Here is a 25535-nt window from a genome sequence, read left to right on the forward strand (position 1 = left end):
TTACAGTTTAATGAAATAATGAAATGGATACTGCATATATATATATAAACTCTCAATTATCTATCATCGCAATATCTGGCCCAGTGCAACATCCAGCAAAATGAGACAATATCTGGCACAGAAATGGGATGAAATTGGCCCTCTGGCTCAGACATGGGACCCAATCAGCACTCCAATGCACCAGCCAATCACAACGTGTTGTGGGAGAGGTTCACCCCACACGCCGATCCTACCATCGATCTCTCAGTCTCTCCCGTGGTTGCCGTACAGTGAGGACATATCTATGCACCCAGCTCTTGAGACCCACACAGTGGCTGAACTCCAGTGCTATGATTTAGTCTGTAGCCTCCCATGCCTTGCTCATTACTGTAGTGATGTGACTAGCCTTGTGGCCCCTCAGTGCTCTGATTACTGTACAGTATATATATACAGTATATGTATATATATATATATATATATATATATATATATATATATATATATATATATATATATATATAGTGCTCAACAAAAGTATTGCACACCCTGTGCCCCTCCTACAAAACAAACTTTTCAACTATGGAAAAACATGTATATAATGCATTATAATTACCTTTAATGCTTGGTAGGGTTTCCTTTGTGCTTCTTCACGGACCTGAGACATCGTGGAAGTGAAAGGGAGAGGCTCCTCAGGTGCTAGGGTGATATACTTGTCCAGGACTCATGAATGGCTGCTTCCAGCTAAGGCAGAGAGCTCATGTCCTTCCCTTGGAGATTCTTCTTTACGAGGTACCAGAGGTTTTCTATCGGGTTGATGTCTGGGCTATTGCCTGGCCAGTCTTTCATGAAGGAGATCTCGCAGTCATGAAGCCAGATGGTGACAGATTTGGCTTTATGAGCAGGTGCAAAGTCCTGCTGAAACACTTGTGCACCAGTGAGCTCGAAGGACTCGGGTAAATGATCACAAAGCAGCTCCAGGTAAACGTCCTGATTCACCCTGAAGTTCCTGGGAAGCACAACAAGCTTCCCCAAACCCTTACCAGAGAAACAACCCCATACCATTAGTGAATCACGGTGTTTAACTGTGCTCTCCACGTAATGGGGGTCAAGCGGGTCACTACCTCTGTGCCGGTACACGCGCGCTCTTCGATTACAGGTAATGGTAAACGTTGCCTCATCAGACCACAACACTGACAACCATTGGTCCTCACCCCAAGTAAGGTACTCGTTAGCAAAGGCAAGCCTACGAAGTCGCTGATTACGTGTAAGAAGAGACTTTCTGACAGGCCTGTGGATTGTGTAACCAAAATCATAGACTCTTCGAGAAACCGTACGCACTGAAACCTCGCCAAACACTTCCGGGTTGCTCTCCTTAATTCTCCTTGCACTCACACGAGGATTAGACTCCACTGCACGTTTGAGCACATTAACAGACCTCGGAGAAGTTTTCCTGGGCCCACCAGACCGCAGTTTCTTTGTAGGAATGTCACCACTATTTTCCACTCAGTAACGGGCACACCACCTCCGCACTGTCAACCAAGCCACACCAACCAAATCACTAATTTCCTTCGTGGGATGGCCTGCCTCCTTTAGAGCAATGATCTGTGATATTATTTCACTAGACAATTCACGGGTAGGGGCCATATTAAAGAAGCGAAACCCAAAACACCGCGGTTCACTAGGTAAAAAATGGCGCAACAGGAGAGGGAGGAGCGACCGGGTTCCTCTCTCTCATGCAGCCAGCAGGCAACTGAGGCGCCAGCCAACCAGCACGCAGTAAGGCCTCAGGCTGCCATGACGTTATGTTAGCGGCCAAAACTTCTGGCTAAATTTTTTCTCCCAAAAAAGGGTGATTCTTTTTTCGCCAAAAGTATTGCACGCCTTGACACAGGTGCACAATACTTTTGTTGAGCACTGTATATATATATATATATATATATGTGCATATCTATCATCCATTGATGCCAACACTAGGTGAGTAGTCTGATTATCATTATATTATGTACTGTATTACTGTACTATGTGTACTGTATTGCATATTATATTTGATTTTAATATTTCATTCATGGGCAATATTGTATGATAGTTTTTAGGATAGAGGGCCGAGAAGGACAGTGACACATTATCCGGCTTGACACTGAATGGATGGCCAATTAGGGGTACCTATGCAATATCCGGCATTCAGCAATATTTGATGTGGAAGTTGGCTGAATTGCCCCTGATAATTGAGAGCTTACTGATATATATATATATATATATACTGTATACAGAGATAGATAGATAGATAGATAGATAGATTGATATAATTAGGTAGGTACAGACAGATAGATAGACAGATGGATAGACATAGAGAGAGAGAGAGAGAGAGAGAGAGAGAGAGAGATTCAAGTCTTGGACCAATCAATACTTTTGGACAGAATCCCAATAATTTTGAATAGTATGAAACAAAGAACACAAGCTTACATCTTTTTATGACACTAAACTGAAGTAACAATTGCTGGTAATGCTTTTCAACAGCAATGTTAATGTCAATCAAAAGTAACATAACAAGTAATGTGGCAGCATTCTTTTTATGTACAAGATAACAATATTTCTTTACTCTGCTTTATTATTTAAAATCTTTTCTGTTATGAAAAAATGAAAGCAATATCAATATATGTATGAAAGCACAAAGAGAGGGCATGTAATCAAGAAGATTCATGCAATACTAGAATAAGTAATAATGAAGGTGATGAGTGAAATGATACACTAGTACAACAAACACAACAGCCTTAAAAAAAAAAAAAGAAAAAAAAAAAAGGGGGGGGGGACTTATAACTAGGAAGGTTAAATTCAAGGTTAGTAATTTCAAACCACAGTTAAAACAGTACATGTATGCCCAAAACATCATGCATAAGAGGTACAGAAATACAAAAAATCAAAGTAACTGTGAGGACATCAGAAAAAAAGAGGGAAGGAAATGACAGATTTTTGAACTGGCAAAAATGCGTTGAAGGAAAAACTGATGGGTTTTAGAATAAAATCCTGCTCAAGGTAGCACCCTCTTAGGAAGAATCTGTGTTTTTACATCATCTCATTTGGTTGTTACTGAGATTGGGAATACTATAGCTGAATTGGATTCTATTTGATCTTAATCTTAATTCTACAATTTCCACTCTCTCATGGCTTTTCTCCAATGCTTAGGTTTACTAATGTAATGCCAGATGCATACAAAGAAGAGACTCAAGACTGTGCGTTGGTCATGGTACTACATCTGGGTCTACAGTATTGTCTGAGACACCAGTGACAGCTTTTGTTCTTGCAGCAACCCCACTTCAGGAAGAGCAGGACCTTTCTTTCAGAATACTTGTTCTAGAAACATACTAGCTCCTTTGTCCTGGTCATCAACCTTACAGTCCGATCTGAACAGTACAATACTTTCATTTTAACTTTTCTGCACACTTCGCTGGCCACGTGTGACAAACCCTCAGTTTCTGTTCAATCACCTCATGATCAAGTACTGGTGACTGACTAACAAGACATGACAATCCCTGTTACAAGGTCACAGAATCTAGCTCTTCTTTGTACAAGTGAACTTGGCTCCCCTCTGCACATGTGATGGGCTTTGGAGAGTAATGCCAAATGTGTCAAAATCAAAACTGAGAGAGTGGAGGCTAGAAAAATTCTGGATACACAGCACCTTCAAAGTTCCTCTATAAAGTACCTCATATAGATTTCTGATGCTTCTCCAAGGTGGAACTCTGAAGTTACTGTTGGTAAAAAATTCATTTTCTAACCTCCATATCCTTGGCCTGGCATTACTCCACAGATAGCCTCATATCAGAATCAGGCAAACCAGTTTTTCCAGGATTTCTTTCCAACATCAACCCATGTCTGACAACACTCAGAACTCCTCCTCCTTTGGCTAGTTCCACCTGTATTCAGCCAGACTCGAAAATCAAGTGTGGTGAATAGGACATTTCAGAACTAATGTTTAAACAGGCTGACACCCCATCCCAACACCATGTTTGTTTTACACTGGAAAGATGACACCTGGGCACAGGTTCTGGGTGTTGTTCTTAAATGCTAGTTCAGGGACACTATGTTTTCCAATGAAAACTGGTATAGAGAAAAGTGCAGTGAGAAAGACTCCCCAGACTGGAGATCAACCATTAGTACAGCTTAAACCCTGATGGAGACCAGATCATTTCTGCTCCACACTTTCCCAGCCCCAAAAGGCAAGGTTCTTTCCCTAAGATCAGAAGCACTTGGCTTATGTCCTCCCCCCTTCTGACTTTACCTGGACTGGGTGAAGGGGCTACAAGACCTGTGGTGAACACTGGCGTCAAACACAAACTTTATATTCCCCTTTCCACAAAAACTAGAGTATTACCAACAAATATGGATCAGAATCAGGAAGCCTTCCTCCAACACCCCACCAAAAAAGCTTTTCAAAATCTTAAGTGAACCAAAGCTGATCTAACTACTGACTTCCCCCACATTTGGTGCAAAAGGGTTGTGATGGCTGTTTTGGCCCATAAGGTCTAGCCAGAAAATAATGTTAAGAATGAAGGAATGACAAGCTGCAAAGGTCTTGAAAACACAGCCAAGGTCTTTAGATTATGACTGTTGTCCTGTATTTAGCTTCTCAACAAGCAGTAGATGAGTATTAACAAGAGCTGACACATAATGTTCATGACACCTTCACTACCCAGGGTTCCTCGAAACCAAGGCAGAGTTGGTTCCTCGAATACGACTGTCTACAAGGCTTTGTACCAACACATTCACTTCAGTCAGCTCCTCTGAAAAGCAACCATTTCATGGCAGTTTCCAATGGCTGTGACCAATGAGTCACTAAACTCCTCCTCATGTTCCTAACCTCAAGCTGCCAAACAATCCCAAAGGATTACCTCTTCTAATGATTGTGTGCTGCCCTATGTTGCCTGAAGCCCCTTCCTAGTGTGGTTCCCAAACTCATTCAGTACAAATTTAAAATAGCAACTGGATCACACAAAAAGCATATTCTTATTACACAAGCAAATTGAGTGTTAGGTTTACCCAAGAGTTGCATATAATGTCCACACAACTTTCAATACAATTAAGAATTTTCATGCTGCTTGGAGGAGCACATCTGGTTGCTCAAGCATATTACACACAACCCCTCCCCACTAGGTAGGGAAAGGGGGAAAATAATACTTCTCCAGTATCCCTGCTTGACATGAGAGGTGACTAAAAGGGACCTTTTTGTTTCCAATCTTTCTCTCCATACTGTTCTGTCCTACTTCTCTTCTTGATATTTCCATGTTTCTTCCAGCCTTTATTTTCCTTCTACTCCTATCAAGTTAGACACTTGGTTTCATGAGGTGAATAGTTTAGAGAACTCCCACTGACAATGACCTTTCCTCCCTTCCTGAGTTAAGCCTTTCAACCAACAGGCCAACCAAGCCACTTCACTGCCACGCCACTTCAGTGCCAAAGCCACTTCAATGCCAAGGCCACTTCTATGCCAAAACCATCTCAATGACAAGACACTATGACACTAAAATAGTTTCTCCATCAAGACCACTTCTATGCCAAGACCATTCCTAAGCCATGACCACCTCAACACCAAGACCACTTCTGTGCCAAGACCACTTCCATGCCAAAACCAATTCGACGACAAGACCACTTCTACAACAAGACCACTTCTATGACAAGACCACTTCTATGCCAAGATCACTTCCATGCCAAGTCCACTTCCATGCCAAGTCCACTTCTATGCTAGGACCACTTCAACACCAAAACCATTTCAGTGCCAAGGCCACTTCAATGCCAAAACCACTTCAACACCAAGACCACTTCTACATCTCCTTTCCCATTTCTGTTCCACTGCTAGTTATGTATCTTTACTATGAATTAGTGTCATTTGGTATTTGATACCTGGTGCTAGGAATCCATTACTCAATTCAGTTCACAAAACCCCATCTCACACGAAGTAACCTTGTATACTAAAAGCTGAAGATCATCCCACTACTCACAAGAATGTAGTGGCCTCAGCTAAACTTTCATTGAACGACAGTATTTTTAACGTGTAGCAGTACGAGATAATTAGACTCTAAACCCTGTCATACAAAGCTACTCCTTAACTATAAAAGGCAGCCTGAATATCACCTACAACCACATTACTTTACCCAGTCAGAAACAGGTGGGCATCAGCTGAAACACAACTGACAAATGAAACACTGAGAATCCTTACAACTACTGTGTAGGTCTTTGCACCTGCAGCCATGAAGAGCAGCACTGATTATAGTATACAGTACACTGGCAGGACCACCATATCTTGCAATCTTTCTCTCTCTCTCTCTCTCTCTCTCTTATTAGTTCTTGGTGCCTATGAAACCTTGTCTAGGTGACCACATGCCACTCTCTTGGCTTTTTCATAATCCAAGATGGCTGCCAATACAGTCACTTCACAGAACCATAATCTATATCTCACTATAATTTCTGTTTTAAGTACAGTACGCTAGAATTGTGATTTTAGTGCCTACAGTATATGTATATTTTTCAGGGCAAGAATTCCAATTCTGAAGTTATTTTACTATTCAATGGCCATCTGGATGACAAAAATCCAAAACAGCCACCAAAAACTCTACAGAAGAGCCCCAAATCTGTTCTAACTCATTATGTTTTCTACATGAATTGGTCCACGTGGATAAAATTAATGAATGCTAATTGAGATATCATCCAGTAAATTTAACTGTGATTCAATGCAATGTACATATAAACAAACAAATGCTTAAAAAATAATAATAATAATAATATGGTAGAGCATATTCAAATAAATGATTATCTCTACTCTATGGATGACAGTAACTGCTGGCTTATTTACAGAAACTGGTTGCTGTCCTACTCATCATTGTCATCCCAATCTTAGTCAACTGCATCACTAGTGTCATCAGTGATATCTGTTGCACACTCCTTAGTGTTAAAGGGACTGGAGCAGGCTCCACCACTGCCATAAGAAGAGAACATTAGTGCAGGCGGACTGGCACCTCATGCATCTATTTTTAAACATTCTGCACACTCATTGTGATGTGCAGTCACACCTGAACAACTTATTGATACGTTCTGCAGTGTAGAGTCTGCCATCTTTCATGTTTTGAGGGATCAAAATTTTGTATGTGTCATCCACCTCCCATCCATATTCTACTGGGTTAAGAGGAACTGGACCTCCACTCAAGGCACTGTACCACTGAGTAACCTGACAGCATTCCACGTAAGTTCTTTTCAAATAAGTTCTTTTCAAATACCTCAGATGCTGGAGGCAAATTATACAACAATGCGGTCTCTGTTGATTTCTCGTTCTTCTGCTGCTGGCATAACTGTTGTGGAAGAGAATGGTGCTGTAATGCCATGGCATGAAACAATGAAAGCTGTCACTTGTTTGATGACTGCTGATTGCTGCAGTTGGATGGTCAAGCAAATAGAGAGTGTGACCTTTTTGAGCTACAACAAATGATTAGGTCTTGCTAACTCCCATGGTCACACTAACTGAATCAAAGCATGGTGTAAATTTTTTATATGACTCTGGAATGTTGTGAGTGGTTTTATTCTATTCAATGCAAGACTGACCCTGGATTGGTGACTGCACTGTCAAGGAGGACTGGAGCTTCTCATTTGAGCAGACATGCAGAATACAGCAAATACATCAGTATCATCACACACCAAAGAAATTCATGATCCTGGATCTTCTTTTATGAGTCTGATGGTATGCTGGGTACTGAGTGTGTCTGCTTCTTGTTTCATTGTGTGTTGAGGCAAGATCCAGACAGGATCCCTAGATACATGAACGAGTACTATCACGTCCATGGTAAGGACCAACTTGTGATTCTGTGTCACAATGTTTCAGGTGTGTTGATTTTGGGCATGAAAACTACTTTTTGTGAATTTCCCTGATGAAGGGTGCCAACAAATATGTGAACTGCTTGAGCAAGCTTAAAATCAGTAAAAATTTTGATCCATCTATCCATCATCCAACCTTAACTTGCCCCATGAGGAGCATAAGAGCCTGGGGCTAGGCATGTTGGTCCTGACATTTAAGATGAGAGTGAATTTAAGATGATTATATTTAGTTTGGTAATGGCATTACTGTAATAATTTTTAAAAATATATCAATCTCTCCAAAGGCAAACATAGTAATGCAAATTTTGGCTTGGGGGTGCCCATCATCCACTCACTCACTGTAGTGCTGCCATATGGTCTCTACACTGAGTGACAAGCCAAATGGTTTCCTGTAACTCAAGAAGCCATTTACTATGCTGGGTGGTAACCATATAACCAAATTATGGTGCCTGGTGGTTTAGTGTGTAATTAAGGAGCTCCAATCAGACCAAATCTCTGCAGGTTTATACCCATGGGGTGGTTGGGGTTTACTGCTCACATAATGCCACTCAGGGATGAGTGAGGCTAGTCACTCTCATCTTAAAAGTCAGGACCAATGTGCCTAACCCCAAGCTCCTACACTCCTCATGAGGCAACACAGGATTAGATGATAAATGAATAAATGAATGACTAAAGTAAAAACCACCTGAAAGGTATTGAAACTACAATGTTTCATTGTGCCAGTTTCATAAAGTACTGTTCTGATTCATTTCTGGACATTGACTGCCTGCTTGCTTCTTGACCTGTGCCTGTTCACAACTAAATACTCTGCCTGAAACTTCTGTGACTTACATAACACATTGTTCTGTTGCTTGAGCATGTCATGGCCACTGATGTAGTTGCACCACCCCAGAAATAAACTTATTCACTTCCAGTTGGTGTAAGCCCACAGGTTAAATGTGGATCATAGACTCTAACAGATCAATCAATCTGGTCTAAGAGTGAGGGCACTTCTGGGCTGATGGAAGAAGTCTTATTAGCATGGACAAAAATATTCCAAAGTTAATCATCTTCATCTCCCTCTCTTCTCAAGTCAATAATCTATTGGACACCCCGACATCTCTTCTCACTATCATTAGAGCAATCAGTGTTTAAATTATCATTTCACTTAAGGCAAACCATGTTCACCACTATATGGTAGGCATGACAAAATTCACCACAGCCTTTTCCTGATGCTTTAGTTACTGCCACTGAAACAGCATGTGGCAGGGCCTGAATTCAAGAGTGTTTCACTTCAACGATAAACCAGCAAGGATAGTAACTGCCCACAATGTACTCCACTAACATTCTTATAAGATGCAGATGTTCTCTTTGAGGCCATGCTTTGATACCCATATCTGGCAAGGTCTGTTGTTAACTGTCTAGAGTGCCTTACAGGGCCAATCTTAAGAAGAACCATGTATGTTGGCAGACAGCCTGTTCTGACTGTCTGCTTAATCTTGTAACCATAGGTTTGATCAGTAGAGAGATTCTTCAATACTTCACTGCTCATGTGGACAAAAGGTTGTCCAATGTGTATCATTGTAAACAAAGAATTGACTTCTAGATCTGTGGCAGAGTCAGGCATTTTCCCTTCAGTGCCAGTGCACATGTTACTTGACATGAGTTTTGCCATCCAGTGTTGTTCAGAGACGTAACTCATTGGTATGGAGGGCACAGACCAGCCAGTCCAGCTTAAGCTCAAGCATCACCTCTACCCAGTGTATAGTGCCACCCTCCCAGCCAATGTTGACATTTGTGGATTCACCACCAATGGATTACAGGTGCTTGCCAAAGCATCTCTCTCATGAATTCAACAAGATTGTCTGTGATGATCTCAATATGTTTCCATGTCTTTGATACATACTGTCGTCTTGGCCGACTGCACACAGTATAATGCTCCTCTCTGACCATGCCTGGAAACTGTGTATCTGATTCCCCTGCCTTGAGCATCAATCTCTTTGTGTCTTGGTGGCTATTAAAAAAGAAAATAATCAATTATTCTCTCCTGGCTACAATCATCATACTTCTGGTCTAGCATTATTACAAGTTTCTCCTGTGTCCTCTTTACCTTCTTGTGGTGTACATACATATACATATATAAATATAAACATATATATATATATATATATATATATATATGGGGAAGGGGGGATAGAATACTTCCCCGGTATTCCCTGCTTATCGTAAGAGGCGACTATAAGGGACACTTTTAAATACATTCTTTTTGCTGTCTCTCTTTCCCTTGTACTTTGTCTGTCCCAACCCTCTGCATTTTATTTTCTGCTGTCAGGTGTCTGCCCTTTCCTCTCCTCCATCCTTCTTTCCTTCCATCCTCTTCTGTCTTCTTTTCCTTCATTCTTTCCTTGTCCTTTGCCTACTGGTAACTTTACACTCCCTCTTCTGTCTTTACTTCCTTCATTCCTTCCTCTTCCTTCTGCCTGTGGGTGACGCTACACTGAGTGACAAGCCAAATGGTTTCCTGTACACCAGGAAACCATTTACTACGCTGGGTGGTAACCATATATCCAAATTTTGGCGCCTGGTGGTTTAGTGGGTAATTATTGTGCTCCAATCGACTTGAGCCGGTGAAGGTTTATATCCAAGGGATGGTTGGGGTTGATTGCTCACGTATTGCCACCCAGGGATGAGTGAGGCTGGTCACTCTCATCTTAAATGTCGGGACCAACTGCCTAGCCCCAGGCTCCTACGCTCCTCATGGGGCAATGTAGGATTGGATGATGGATGGATGGATGGTAAATACTGTAACTAGACTGTCCACATTGCAATTAGCCTAGCAGAAGGCATAGGAGTTATTTGCACAATATTTAAGTAAGTGGGGGGGGGGGGCAGATATAGATATAGGTAGTGACCATCAACTTGTTGTGTCAATGATTAAAATAAAACTTAAGTGAAATGTTAATCGTAATTGTACTGGAGGTAATAAATATGATTTTGATGAGCTGAGAAATGATGAGAACATGAAGGAAAAGTTTCAGGTTTCTAGTCCTGCACACTTTGATGGAATCTGCAGACAATGATATTCATCAAATGTGGAGAGAGATAAAAGAGGTTTTGCATGAGAGTGCTGAGGTTGCTATTAAGAAAAATGGAAAAGCAAGAAGGAAAAGGTGGATGTCAGATGAAACATGGAATGCAATTCAGAAAAGGAAAGAGGCAAAGTTAAGAAGTGAAGAACAACATGTTGATGGTGAAGTACTTGGAGCAAATTACTGGTGTTTACATTCTGAAGTAAAAAGACTCGTTAGATGTGATAAGAGGAGGCTATATGATGAAAAGGCAACCGAGACAGAAATTAAGTTAACCCGCTGCGTGCCGGCTATTTTTAGCCCTATGGGTCATCCCAGTGCCAGCCATTTTTTTTTTTTTTTTTGCTAAAATGGTAGATTTTGATGTGGAAATACAGAATTTCGCCATTAAAATGCTCACCGAGGCTCGGAAATGAGTTTTATTGAGTCCTGCATACTCGTGTACAGGTATAGCCACTCTCTCATACTGACTACGTATGTGAGAGAAAGCTGTTTTCTATGTAAGGTATGCTCAAGTATTTATACTGGGATGGTATAGCAATGTTCAGTACAATTTTCTGATTACTTATTACAGTGAGTCCTTGATATGCGAAAGGGACCAAAAAGAACTTTCGTAATTTGAAATTTTGTATATCGGAACGATTTTCCCCATTGAAATATACATATAAATGGGGGGATGCGTCCCAGGACCCCCTCGGACTCCCACCTAAACTTTACCCCCCTGTATTAAGAAGTAAGTAATACCTGTATACACTTGTAGAGAAGGAGGTGGCCATATTCTTGTACATCTTTTTCTTCGTCACAGTTCCAATGGTGGAAACAGCAAGGTCTAAAGCACGCCCAATCTCCGAGACTCCCTGTCCCTCCTCATGGGATCTTATAATTTCCAATTTCCTTTCCAGAATTAGAGTACGGTGCTGCTGCTTCTTTGCAGCGGGCTCCCCCAATGCTGGAGATGATGCAGGGTGCTTGGGAGGCATGACAAAACAATGTGAAAAGGTGAAGGGCTGCAAAAATATCCTCACGTACAGCGAGGCTGTGAGGAGAGGAGGGACGTGGACTCAACCGAGAAGCACGCGAAAATTTGTTTACCAGAGAGGGGTTAGTTCATTTTCTCTCGGCAAGCGAGTGTGGCGTTATGCACTGTGCCCATTTTGAATTTTTCATACAGTATTCCATTAACCCCTTCATAATTGCAGGCCTTGAACAACACTTCACTGTTTCGGTGTCAATGACGTTGAGTTAGGGCATTATAAAAGAACTGCGAACAATTACGGGAAGGGAACGAAGGTCACTGGTGTGTGCACATGACCCTACTCTACCATCCCATCAGTCAGGCAGTCTCTTCAATCCAGACGTATTTGCCGATGTTTACATGCTTATCTTACATGCGCCCTAATTTTGATTAAGTTTCAGCAAGAGAACATAGTTTACCACCCTCAAAATAGTCAGAAAAATATAGAAGACAAACTAGAGGAATATGAACTGAATTGGTATGGTCTTTAGGCTGTATGCTTACACAAAAGATTATGGGTTTTACAATTTTAAGAGACGACATGGAACAAAAATGTCTGCTCATCAGAAAAAATTACTCTATCGTCCCACATGTTCTCGTAGGTTAGCATTCAGTTCCACATTCTTCATTCGGTATCACGCTTCCCAATATATTTCGGACCGACTGAGTACAGTTATTTCTGCTCCTTAAGAGTTAGTGTACATTTACTGCTCATTCTTTTGTTTGTTCTTATGCGTAAGAGTAAAAGAGAGAGGACTGATACAAACAATAATGTATTCCATTATCGTTTTCATAGCTGCTGGCCCTGAACGACGCCTTACTGTACTGGTGTCAGTGACGTTGAGTTAGGGTGAGCTAAAAAAAAACTGTGAGCAATTATGGGAAGAAAATGAGGGTCATTGGTGTGTTTAAACGACCCTACTCTACCACCTCAAGCAGTCTGGGGTTCACAGTTCACTTCGTCCCAGATGTTTTCTGCCGATGTATACATGCTGATGTAACACGCATCCTAATTCTATTAATTCTTACACAAATCAAAGCAAATCACAGGTTGGGTTTAGAAAAAAAAAAAAAAAAGCCAGGTATGCCAGCCGAGTCTTTTCACATATGTAAGAAAAAGAAACTGATTTTAGAACTTTGAAACAATGGTCCCAAGGCCGACCACAGGAGCACGCAAATATCTGAACCCACAGCCACTGAGGAGGCTAAACATACGTTTTACTTTAAGCAGTAAAAGCACCTTACTAAATCAGGTCTTCCTGATAGTCTGTTATATTTTTACTGTATATACAGTAAACGTTTCTTATTAAATCTGTTTCCCTGTCATTTTTTGCTGTTCTGGTGTGACAACTCTTGTTTATTTTGTTAACATAATGGCAGAAAGGACTGTTCTTCCCTAAGTGTTTAACAAAACCTGGCCTAACTGAGCTTATCTGTACCTAATAATTTTAACCTAACCTAACCTCCAGTTGGGAAATTGGGAAACGATATCCACCTTTGAGCACACTGAGTTTCTTCCACTGCACTGGAAACGATCGTAGGGGAAAGTGGCAATAATAACAGGGAGGAAATTTTTCAGCAAGAAAAAGTAATTTGCCAACCTGAAAGTTGTCAGAAAATTATAGAAACAAGCTGGCGGATTATGCACTGAATTGGTAAGGTCTTTCTGCTGCTTCAAGTGTACAATGAAAGACACAAGTACCTTCCCAAAGTCTGACGAACATAGCGTGGAAAAATTGAACCATTTGAAACACGCACTAGTAGAAACAGGGTTTTCATTGTATTTCGCCCGGTGTAAATTTTCTTCAGACTGAACTGGGAAGATAGTCGTGTCTTTCATTGTACATTTACCGGTAAATAAATCAATCTAACAGTAGGCCTACTGTATTTCCAATTTCCTCTCAAGAGTGAGAGTACGATGATGTTTCTTCTTTGCATCTAGTTCCCCAGATGCTGGAGATGATGCAGGGCGCTGGGGAGGCATGGTGAAAATACAAAAAGGTGAAGAACAGCGAAAAACAGCGTAACATACAGCGAAACTGAGCGGAGAGGAAGGACGTGACTTGACTGGGAAGCGCGTGAAAATTTGTTTACCGGACAGGTTAGTTCGTTTTCTCGCCGCAAGCAAGCGCGCGCTGTGCAGCACGCCCATTTTGAATTTTTCGTATTTCCTCTCGTATCGTTTTTCGTACCGAGACAGATACTTTCGTATTGTGGAATTTGTCCTACATTTATAGCTTTTGTACCATCGGAAATTCGTACTTCGAGATTTCCTATTTCAAGGACTCACTGTACTTTAGCATCCATCACATTTGCGTGTCTTTCTCACTGTGAATGAATTATCTTACACTTACTTGAAGATAGGTACAACCTGACTTCATTAAGTACAGTCCTGGCACTTACAAGAAGGTATTTACAACTTGACTTCACTATATAGTCCTTACACTTACAAGAAAATATTTACAACTTACAGTACACTTACATTAAAATATTTACAAAATGCCTTCACTATGTACAGTACAGCACTGGGTGAGGCACACAGGCAGAGTGAGGCAGAGCGAGCGTGAGGAGGGGAGCAAGTAATTGTATGGCCTTGACAGCCTGGGGGATGGTAGAGGAACAGTTACCTTACATGCCTGCCAATTTTTACCCAAGAATCTTGAAAAATGCTGTCACAGTGAAGTTTTTTATTTTAAACCGTTTTAAAACAGCACTGGCACTGGCCGTGGAATTATGTCAGACCGTTTTAAAACGGCACTGGCACGTGGCTGGTTAAGTAAAAATGACGGTCAGAGCACATTAGCAGTGTATTAGGCCATGAAGGCGTTAACTGGGACTGAAAGGAGAAGGAAGGAAATACTTGTATGAGAAAGAAATGCTAACTTGTTGACTAAAGATTTGGATACAAAAGGAAGATGGAAAGAGCATTTTGAATCTGTTCTAAATAGACCAATCCCAGCTGAAGAGGACATTTTGCCAGTCGAGAGAGATTTGCAGATAAAAGTAAGGGATGTAACCTTGGAAGAGGCAGCAAAATCTATAAAGGAATTGAAGAATTTTAAGGCCCCAGGAAAGGATAATATTTCCTGAAATGCTTAAGGTGGAAAATGATGAGTTGATGAATGTATTTTTGAAACATTTTACTATGGCTTGGGATAATGGTGGAATTCAAGAAGAGTGGAAAAATGGAGCGATTATGAAAATTCCAAAAAAGAAGTGTGTGTGGAAATTGGAGGGGGATAACTTTGACACCTGTAGTTGCAAAAGTCTTTTCTAAAATCTTGTTGAACAGAACAGAGCCAGTAATTGATAAAATTTTAAGAGAAAAACAAGCGGGATATAGAAAGGGTCATGGTTGTAATGATCAGATTTTTATTATAAGGCATCCAATGCAACAAACTAACGAGATGAAAATGCCACTTAGTATGTGTTTTGTGGATTTTGAAAAGGCGTTTGATAGTGTTTCATGTGGAGCTTTGTTAAAAATTATGAGATTCTATGGTATACCAGAAAAGTTTGTAAATATCATTAGAATCCTGCATGAAGATACTTTTTGTAAGGTAATGATGGATGGTTCTTTGAGTGATCCATTTGAAGTTAGGTCAGGAGTGATTCAAAGAGGAGTTCTTTCGCCTTTGTTGTTTGTTTTGGTTATGGATTATGTTATGAGAAAGGTTGTAATGTGAACAGGTGCAGGAATTAACTGGAAAGAAAATAAAAGGCTGATGGATCTGGACTATGCTGATGATATTGTACTGATCTACGGAAGTATTTACGATATGCAGAGGGTGCTTGATTGTCTGGTGAAGGAAGGAGAAAAAGTGGGATTGGTAATAAAAAGTGAAAAGACTGAAATTATTAATATGAACGTGGAGAACCAAATTGACTGTGTAATTGGGAATAATGTGATGAAGAATGTACAAATTTTAAATATCTGGGAATGATTGTATCATCTAATGGATCATTAAACGATGAAATTAACGATAGGATTAGACAGGCTTGGCGAGCTGTTGGAATGTTGAAATCTGTTAGGAATAATAATATGCTTTTGGTACAAACTAAAGTAAAAATTTACAAGTCCATGGTTGGACCAATTTTAATTTATGGTCATGAGTCATGGTACAGTACAATTGCAACAGATCAGAAGGTATTAGGATTTGAGAATAAAATAATGAGAAGGATTCTTGGGGTAAAGTGGCAAGACAAAGCTACAAATGAAAGAGTAAGGGATATTACGAGAGTGGAACCAGTTAATGAATATGTGAGACTGTGTCTCGCTGGAAATGGCTGGGGCACATATATAGAAAAGAAGACAGTTTAATACAGGATGTGCCAGAGTGGACTGCTAGAGGAAGAAGAGGCAGAGGTGGGCCAAGGGAAACCTGGTTGAGGACAATGAAAAGAGAAGCAGGAGAGGAGTGTTGGTGGGACTTGAAGGAGACGGCAAGAGACAAACATTGGTGGAGAGAGTTCATCGAGGCCATATGCATCCCACAAGGTGCCACAGGAAATGACTGACTGATATATATATATATATATATATATATATATATGTATACACTCAATCCTCGTAAATCGTGTGTTTATAAATCACAGATTCGTAAATCACGGCTAAGTGGCTGTCAGACTGCTGGCACCCTTAAATCACTGTTAAGTCATGAAAATAGCGGAGCTAGGCACCGAAGTGGGCCTTTTCTGAGGAGAATCGTAAACCGCGGCATTCAATTTGAAAATCGCGACCCAACAACCAATCACCATCCGTCCCTGGTGGCAAGTGTGCATACTAATGCCCCCATATTGTTGTTGTTCTTCCCGCCAGTCCGCACACTACAGACCATCGCCGTGGAGTACGAGAGCTACCTACCTTTTTTTGTGCACCTTCCCCCAAACCTCCTACCTTCCATGGCCCCTCCCGAACCCCCGATGAAACGCTCTAAGAAGTATGGCATCAAGAAGCAGCTGCCATTGTCATACAGTCAACATTTGGAGCTCATTTGTCGTGTTGAGAAGGGAGCACCCCCACCTCATGCTGAGAGGTTCTAAGTTCTTCCCAACACCACCCCACTCCATTCACTTAAGCAATATCGTCATAGGATTAAGGTGAGATCCCTTAACATTGCTTATTTGTATTAAATACATGCACTGAATATTCCTAAATTTGTATATTTTTGTTTGATGGTGCCTAGATAGGTGTAGGTAGGGTGCTGTGGGGGGTGGTTGGCCAAAGTCCAGACCCAAATTCATTTTTCACATAAGAGTTATTATTTATAAACCACGGAATTTGTAAATCGCGCCAGTGGTCCAGACCCAAATTGCCGCTATTTATGAGTACTGAGTGTATACTGTATATATATATATCCATCCATCCATTGCCAGACGCCATGTATCCCAAACGGGGTGGCCAACGGCTTAGAGTTAATTGTTTTACAGGGAGGGGCACTAATCCTCCACCAACCCCACTTGACATGTAGGGATGCCAACAGCATCTGGTGTTCCCAGGCGGTCACCCATCCAAGTGTGTGGTGTGTGGTGACAGTATTTGTGTATGGTATCGTGTGCTGGGTGTTTTGATGTTCCTTGGTGTGGGTGGATGTGCTGCCATGTACTGTAGTGGATGTTGTGGGTTTGTGGAGGCAGCAGCAAGAAACTGGGTGCCTCTCATGTCTAGGTGATCCTTGACTTTGAGGACTTTGGTTTCTTGATGTAGGTGGTCTGTGGGTGTAGTAGCTGTGCAGCCTGTGATTATTTTTAGGGCCTTGTTGTGTATGGTCTGTAGAGTGTTGTAGTGTGTTTTGGTGAGGTTAGAAGCCCAGGCAGGGCTTGCATAATTCATCACTGAACGTATGTATTGTTTGTATACTGTGGTGGCGGTGTCTTTGCTGTGTCCGAATGTTGTATGGGCAAGTGACATCAAAGCACTGAGTCTTGGTGTTATTTTATTTTTAATGTTTGTGATGTGTTGTTTAAATGACACTGATGTACTGTTTGTTACACTAAGGATTTTGGGCGTGTGTGTGTGTGGTAGGGGGAGTGTTGTTTATGGTGAGGTGTGGGATGTGACTGTTCTGCTGTCCAGTTTGTGAGAAGAGTCACTTAATTAGTTAGACAATATGGTTTTCACCATGAAAGATCCACCATTGACATACTCAATCTCCTGACTCATATGATCCATCAATCAATTGACCAACATGAAGAAACTCATCCAGTAGCCCTTGATATTTCTAGAGCTTTTGACAGTGTGTCACTGTTTCCTGCTATCCAAACTCCCTTGATATGGACTAACGTCTTTTGTTCCTCTGCTTTTCTCATATCTTAACAAAAGAAAAATAAGAATAAAAGTAGATAATGTATATTACAATTTCCACTCAATTAACGCCAGTATTACACAAGGATCAGTTCTGGCACCAGTTCTATTCCTAGTTCATATTAACGATCTCTTATCTGTCACCCACAGTCCCATCTATTCATATGTAGATGACTCAACACTTCACAGTTCATTCACACACAAACACCCATGCACAAAGCTTAATATCTCTAACTCTCAACTCAGCGCAGACGTCTCCATAAATCAAGACTTATCTAAGATCAATGAATGGGGACAAAATAGCCTTGCCTCATTTAATGCTAGTAAAACCAAATACAGTAATCCCTCTACTTTCCGGATGCCCACTTTCTGGACATCCCCACTTACTGGACATAACCGTCCTGGGATCCAATATTCCCAAAATGGTCCGAAAACCGCAAAAAAATGGAGGGGGGGGAGATTCCCCCCCCCGCCCGTAATTTGAACCTGGTGTGCGCAGCGCGGGACAGCTTTGTTGTGGTGCGTCATTCCTTCGACGTCCGCTAGAGCGCTCCTGCATCCTCCCCACATTCCGCCTGTCTCTTGTCGTGAGTGAACGCTCATCGTCATGGCTGCCCACGTGCTCGCTTTTGTGGTGGTGCCTTACCTGCTGCAGGAACTCCTGCTGCTCTCGTGCCTCTCCTTCGTGTGTGTGATGATGGCCCCGCCGCCTGAGAAGAGGAAGAGAGTGGTATTGACTATGGAGAAGAAGCGGGAGATATTGGAGAAAGTAGATGTGGGATGGTCTTCGTCACGCATCCTCCGTGAGTTCAACCTGGCCCGATCTACTTTGTTTGATACTAAGAGATTCCGAGACAAACTCATGGGATACACGGCTGACTTCTCGTCAAGAAGCAAACGCAACGTGGAGAGGAAGATGATGTTTACTCCCAAGTTTAGTTTACTGAAGTCGACCGCTCCACGTTGATTTGCTATCGACAGCAACGTGCTGCTGGTGTGATGGTACGTGGTAGAGCTGAAGGCTGCTGCTGAGAAGTTCGCAAGGCTTCACAACGCCCTAGACTTCAAGGCATCCGAGGGTTGGCTCTTTGCGTTCAAGTTACGACATGGCCTTACCAACCGTAAGTCTCATGGCGAAGCTTTGGAAGCTAACGAAGATGGAGTTGACGAGTTTCGGCACAAGGTGAAGGGCTTGATCGACAGGGAGGGCCTCACTCTCAGTCAAGTCTACAACGCTGACGAAACTGGTTTATTCTATCGCTCTTTGCCTACAAACACTCTAGCCAAGGAGACGTAGAAGTGTGTACCTGGCCGCAAGCTCTCCAAGCAACGGCTATCTGCTTTTGTTGTGCCAATGCTAACAGCATGCACCGGCTTAAGCCCGTTATTGTTGGCCATGCAAACCAGCCTCGGTGTCTTCGTGGGGTGATGGATGTTCTTCCTGTCGTCTGGTACTATTCCCTGAAGGCATGGTTCACAGCCCACATCTTCAAAGACTGGTTCCACCGCCATTTCGTCAAGGAGGTCATACATTACCAGACAGAGAAACTGGGAATCCCACGCGACCAGGTAAAGGCTCTCTTTCTCCTCGACAATGCACCTGCCCACCCGTGCGACAAGGACTTGGTGGCTGAGAATGGCCGCATTAGGTGCATGTTTCTGCCACCTAATACTACTGCTCTCATCCAACCAATGGACCAAGGAGTGATCGTGGCAACGAAGCGCCTATTCCGACGGAAGTTCCTGGACGAGGTGATGGTTGTTCTCAAGGACGAGGACGAGCGCAGGGAGGGACGGGACACGCGAGGCCAGTGGACTTTGGAAAACCATCGCTGCTACAACATCAAGTCTCCCATTTACAACTGGGCCAGTGCATGGAAGGAAATCCCTGTCAAGACTCTAGAAAATGGTTGGTCTCGTCTGCTTCTTGGAATGGATGTGGAGTACTGATTTCCTAGGTTTCGATGTGGATGACTTCCATGCACGTCTACGTGCACACGGCGACGATGTTGATGTGGACGAAGTGCGTGAGTGGTTGGATGACGACGAGGGCAATCCTGGGTATCAGACCCTGTCTGATATCGAGATCGCATCTTTAGTTGCAGGTGTCAGTACCCAGCTTGAAGATTCCGACGAGGACGGAGATGATGATGCGGACTCCTCTCAGCATGACACAACTCCTGCCATCCCCAAGCTGAGCGCACTCCGGAAACACCTAGAGTTCGTTCTGGACTACCTGGAACACCCGGACTGTGACAGGGAGATGGGGCCCTTGGGACTTGTGGAGGAAGTGCATGCTTGCAGGCAGCACATCATAAATCATCAGAATCGTCGTTCCTTGCGTCAATCAACGATTGACAGCTTTTTCAGGCCCGTGACCCCCGCTGTGCCCAGCCCTGGCTCCACTCCGTTGCCTCCCCAAGACAGGCCCTCATGCTCCGTGCCACAGCCCAGCACATCAGCCACGGTGGAGTCACCGCTCGACGTGAGTTTGCGTCTATCTTCCGAGTCGTCTGCAGTGGGTACGCCATCACCACGACCCAGCGACGCACCCCTAGGTCACCTCCCAGCGATACTCTCAGACTCTGACAGTGATTAAACTCCAAGAACTTCTCCACTAGACCACACGGGAATTTAGTGTTGTGCAGTGAAAGAAAAACAGTGCATACAGTACTGTTAAGAAATTAGAAATTTGAGTGAAAAGACAAAATTTTTGGACTAAATTTAAGTAAATTAACTTGTGATTTGTTTTGAAATTGGTTTTATGAGTGGAAAGACTTAAAGTGCAGAGTGCAAAACTTATTAAGTTACAATGGAACATAAGTAAGACAAGAGTGCGCAGTGTGAAGAGAATGGACTTCTGAGTGCGAATGACTAAGTTAAGAGCAAGACTTCATGAACAGTGTACAGTACTGCAAGTGCTTCGAAATCCTTCTTACTGTCAGAGTCTGAGAGGAGGCGGTTATTCATCGAGATGGCCATGGACTTGCTGTAAGTAGGCAGAATGTTTCATACTGTACTGTACTGTATTCTCCATACTATACTTACCTCAAACACCTCATTTCACTCTTTTATGTCCCTTATTGGTGTGAATATGTTGTGTCTTAGGTGCTATGCATGTGCAGTAGGGAGGTGCTTTTCTGAGTTAGGATAGGTTAGGGTCCATAACTACCAGTCCAGGAGCCAGGGACTTGTAAGTACCCAGAATGTTTAATATTGTATAAACCTACCTCAAAACCTCATTTTATAGTTCTTTTGCATTTATTTCAGTCTTTTATGTCCCTTATTGGTGTGATTTGGGTCTTAAATAAGTGATATGCATGTCCAGAGGGAGTTGTATAGGTGTTTTTCTGAGTTAGGGTCCATAAGTACAAGTCCAGGAGGCTGGTGCCCACTATCCGGACAGGACCACTTTCCGGACATGCCTTTGGCTCTATTACATCGGATAGTGGAGGGATTATTGTATATACAATTAATAGATAGACACTGCCAGATTTGTATATTACTTTCAATGCTACTAATATTGCCATCTCTAAACGTGTTGAAATTCTTGGTGTTTCATGTAACAATGCCCTCAGCTGAACATCTCATGTCAGATCACTTGCTAAAACTGCCTCAAAGAAACTTAGATTACTGTACAGAGTCCGTAACTTCTTCACTAACGAGCAGTTAGCTATAATTTATGTCATGTGCGCTCTCAGCTAGAATATTGCTCATCCCCTTGTAGGATGGACATAATTCAGAGCAAAGCTGTTGGAATTATTAATGATCCTGCTATTATAAATAAACTACCTCCCGTACAAGTAAGAAGGAACGTTGTCTGCCTTGCATTATTTTACAGATACTTTTATGGCAAATGCTCAGATGATGTTATGTCCATTGTGCCACCCCTCCATGCCTTCTCTCGTGCTACATGGGCATCTGGTGGCGTTCATGACTGGAATGACACAGCCATATTGCAGAACTTCTGCCTATCAGAATTCTTTTATTCCCCGAACTGTATCTCTTTGGAACTCACTTCCCTGGTGTTGTTACCCCCTAAACTTCAACCTACAGATGTTCAAGTCCAACTGTCACAGAATTTTTATGAATGGAGGATGCCAGTAATCTGGTGCATGGATTAATTTTTTTCTATTCATTTGTTTTTCCTTCCTCTCTGTTGTTTAAAAAAAAAAAAAAAAAAAAAAAAAAAAAAAAGTGATCTTACCCAGACTGCTGCCTTGTTCTTCTCATAGTTCCTCCTCAATGTGCAAACTTTGGATGCATTCACACCAAATGCACCGGAAACACCAACCACTTTCTCATGATAATGCAGATCCTGAAACATTTCTTTTCTTTTTGTGGCCAAGGTAAGAGATGCACACCTAATGAGAAGGTTCCACCCCACCCTGTGTCATTTCCCAATACAGGAAACATAATATAGTTCACTGCATGACACTATATGACAAGCCAGGGCTCTGAATGCATTAAAAAGCAAATCGAAGATAACCATCAACCAAACCCTGTGCAAGCTGAATCTGTAACTAAGGTATTGGAAGTGATGTGATGCACTGTGTGATCACATGCCATGGCATCACTGCATGCCAAATTTGAACCATCAACAAGACTTTTCCACCAGGCTTAAACTATGCAACTTAGGTTGGAAATAATGCAATTCAGTTTGAGGTCACAGCTTTGGTTGCCACATAACCCGAAATATGTCTTGGTGCTGGGCAACCTGGGGGCAAAGCATTTACAGTGTATGTGCCAGAAATTGTACTAAGAAAACTTGCATCACTCAGTAAGATCTATTAAGCGAACAATGCAAAATCAGATATACAGTATACAACTGTGATAACCTGCAGGGTTAAGCCCTGTTTACAACTTAAGTTGATTTCCATATACAAAATTTTTCTGAAGCTTTTGCCAATAAGGAACTTCTGGAAAATATTTCAAGAGTTTATTCAGTAACAAACGTACATTTGGCCACTGTTTTCAAGTCATCTCTCTTTTAACTTTTTCATTTACTTAACTTTCACATACCAATGATCACGGATAACCAGAAAGCTCTGACCTACTTTACTACTATACCAACAAATAACACCTAATAATTTGTCTTCACACAACAGACGTGAAATAATTTACCTTTTGCCATGCACCACCAATTTCAGTTCTTTTTTCGTTATTCACCTAGTAATTTCACTCACAACCACCCAGACCATGTTAAAACTGCCACAGAACTGAAGAGAGAGATGATCATGGAGAGAAAAGCAAGGTTTGGGAGAATGTAAAGCAAGGTATAATTTTATAGATTCTGAGTGACAAGTGGTTCCTCATCCTACCTGAAACTCATGGTAAGCCATAGTAGTGCACTCATGGCAGACTAGGTGGCAGCACTGCAGTTTCAATGTTGATTCATATCCTCGGGATTCCTGCACCACCTGAACTCGACTCACTCGCAAGGTTACCACTGAGATCTGATAGGAAAGGGTAAGTTACGATGTTAGTTAGGCTTGCAAACAATGCAAAAAGAATGTGAAAATACAAGTCAAATACCCTCTATCATTGCCAAGACCAGCACTGCAATTCAATTTCCCATCAAAGCACTGTATAATACAGCAGTATACAGTACTGCAGAGTTTTATTTATATGGGTCAGTAGGATTCTGTGACAAGTAAAGATTACAAAAACAGGACAGCTATCAAAAAGTACTCTCTGAAATGAATCAAACATCCACAAATGCATCACTGAAGACTTTAAAATGTTTAACTCAATCCCAAATGTGAACTCATCCATGTTAACTTGTGTGAGAGGCATACCATTCTAACAACTGCTGAGATATGGGAAAGAAGAAAAAAGTTGTTGCTCAATCTGGGTCAAGCAGATCCATTAACTGAAGGTAAGCTATTACCCCTATGAGGTGGACCCATAGGTTCCCTAAACTCTTGATCCTGAGTCTGCATCTTAGTGTGGCATACGCTGTGCAGTGCTCCAGTATGTGTGTCATGCTGTGTAAACCTATTTTACAAATGGGGTACATATCACCTGATTTCAGCCAACCCAAATACATGCTTGTAAATGAAGAGGGCTAGGTGATGCCCTGATCTAAGCCTTAATAGATGAAATTTATCAGCTTTACTTAAGGATACCTCTGATGGTTGGACAACAGGAAGTGGGGCTTGTAGTACAATGTTCTGATCCAGGTGTTGTATTTGTATTGCCCTGTGCATGAAGTGGGTATACAGGTGTTACTTCATTGTTAGTGCTTGAATGTCTGGAGGTGGGATGTGCCTGAAAAGGGTCTAGCAATGTTTGTGTGGTAACTGTTTTTTGTGCCTTATTGTTATTGTCGTTACTGTTGCTTAACCCCGATCTGTCTAGCTGAGCAGACTGGTCAACTACAGTTGAGCAGCTGCTTCCATGGGTCTGTCCTACAGGTAAAGAACATTATATACATCACATAAGGAATTGACACTCCCATGTGGCAGACAGCACTTCATCAGGGTCGGATCGGGGTCCCCCCCTTGGTGAGATGCAGGGAACTATGGGGAGGCTTGGCTACCAAGTTGATGCCACAACTGCTTGATCCTAGGTGCACAGTGCAATCATGTGTAGGCTCCTTGCCAGGGCCTGTGCCTAGCTGTGCTGTGTGGCTCTGTCATATAATGACAGGTGTGCTATGTGTCACCACAGGCTGCAGCACAGAATTGCGTGCCTCTTGTATGCTGATATTCTCTAGCCGGGAGGAATTTCGTATCAAAGTTTAAGTGAGCTGTGGGAGTGGTACTGGTGCAGCCTGCGACAATGGGTTGAGTGCTGTTCTGTATGGTGTTCAAGATGATGTAGTGGAAGTCAGATACAATGGTGGCCCATGTCGGTAGGGATAAGACATCTCCAATTTGGTGTCTTGTTTGCAGAGTAGGGAGAAACTTTCTTTTTGTTGCCTAAAGTCTGCCCATGTAATTGGCCTGAGTGCACTGAGTCTGGGTATGCACTGTCTCTTGATGTCCTGATATCTTCTAGGTGGTCCTTGGAAAAAAATAAATAAATAAATATAACTAAATAAGATTATGTAACCATCATTATGCACATCTGTGTACATAATTACAGTGCACACCCAATCCATGTAGCTGCTTTCCTTAACCCATAAATTATAATTTATTTAGGTCCTGGCTCAGACTGCATAATACTTCAACAGAAATCAATTAGTGCTGAATTTCCAAGTCTTGTTTTTTTTTTCTCTTAATATGGCTGAAGTACAGTAAATATTGACATGGAGATCTGCCTACCAATGTTTCAGTAAGCCCTCTTCCATCTTATACCCATAAAA

At 42.0% G+C, this 25535-nt stretch overlaps 1 protein-coding gene across 1 annotated transcript in view; it reads right to left on the reverse strand.

Annotated features, from left to right (window-relative positions):
- Positions 1-25535, reverse strand: part of LOC145400192 (bridge-like lipid transfer protein family member 3B) — a 265439-nt gene that overhangs the window by 50474 nt on the left and 189430 nt on the right. The window contains exon 16 of the mRNA XM_080272706.1: positions 23548-23682. Within this exon, the coding sequence (XP_080128832.1) occupies positions 23548-23682 (135 nt within the window). The remainder of the gene's footprint in view (positions 1-23547; positions 23683-25535) is intronic.

Source organism: Coenobita brevimanus, chromosome 51 (genome assembly GCF_032717465.1).
Source record: "Coenobita brevimanus isolate Jiangsu-jjx chromosome 51, ASM3271746v2, whole genome shotgun sequence".
Taxonomy (NCBI): Eukaryota; Metazoa; Arthropoda; class Malacostraca; order Decapoda; family Coenobitidae; genus Coenobita; species Coenobita brevimanus.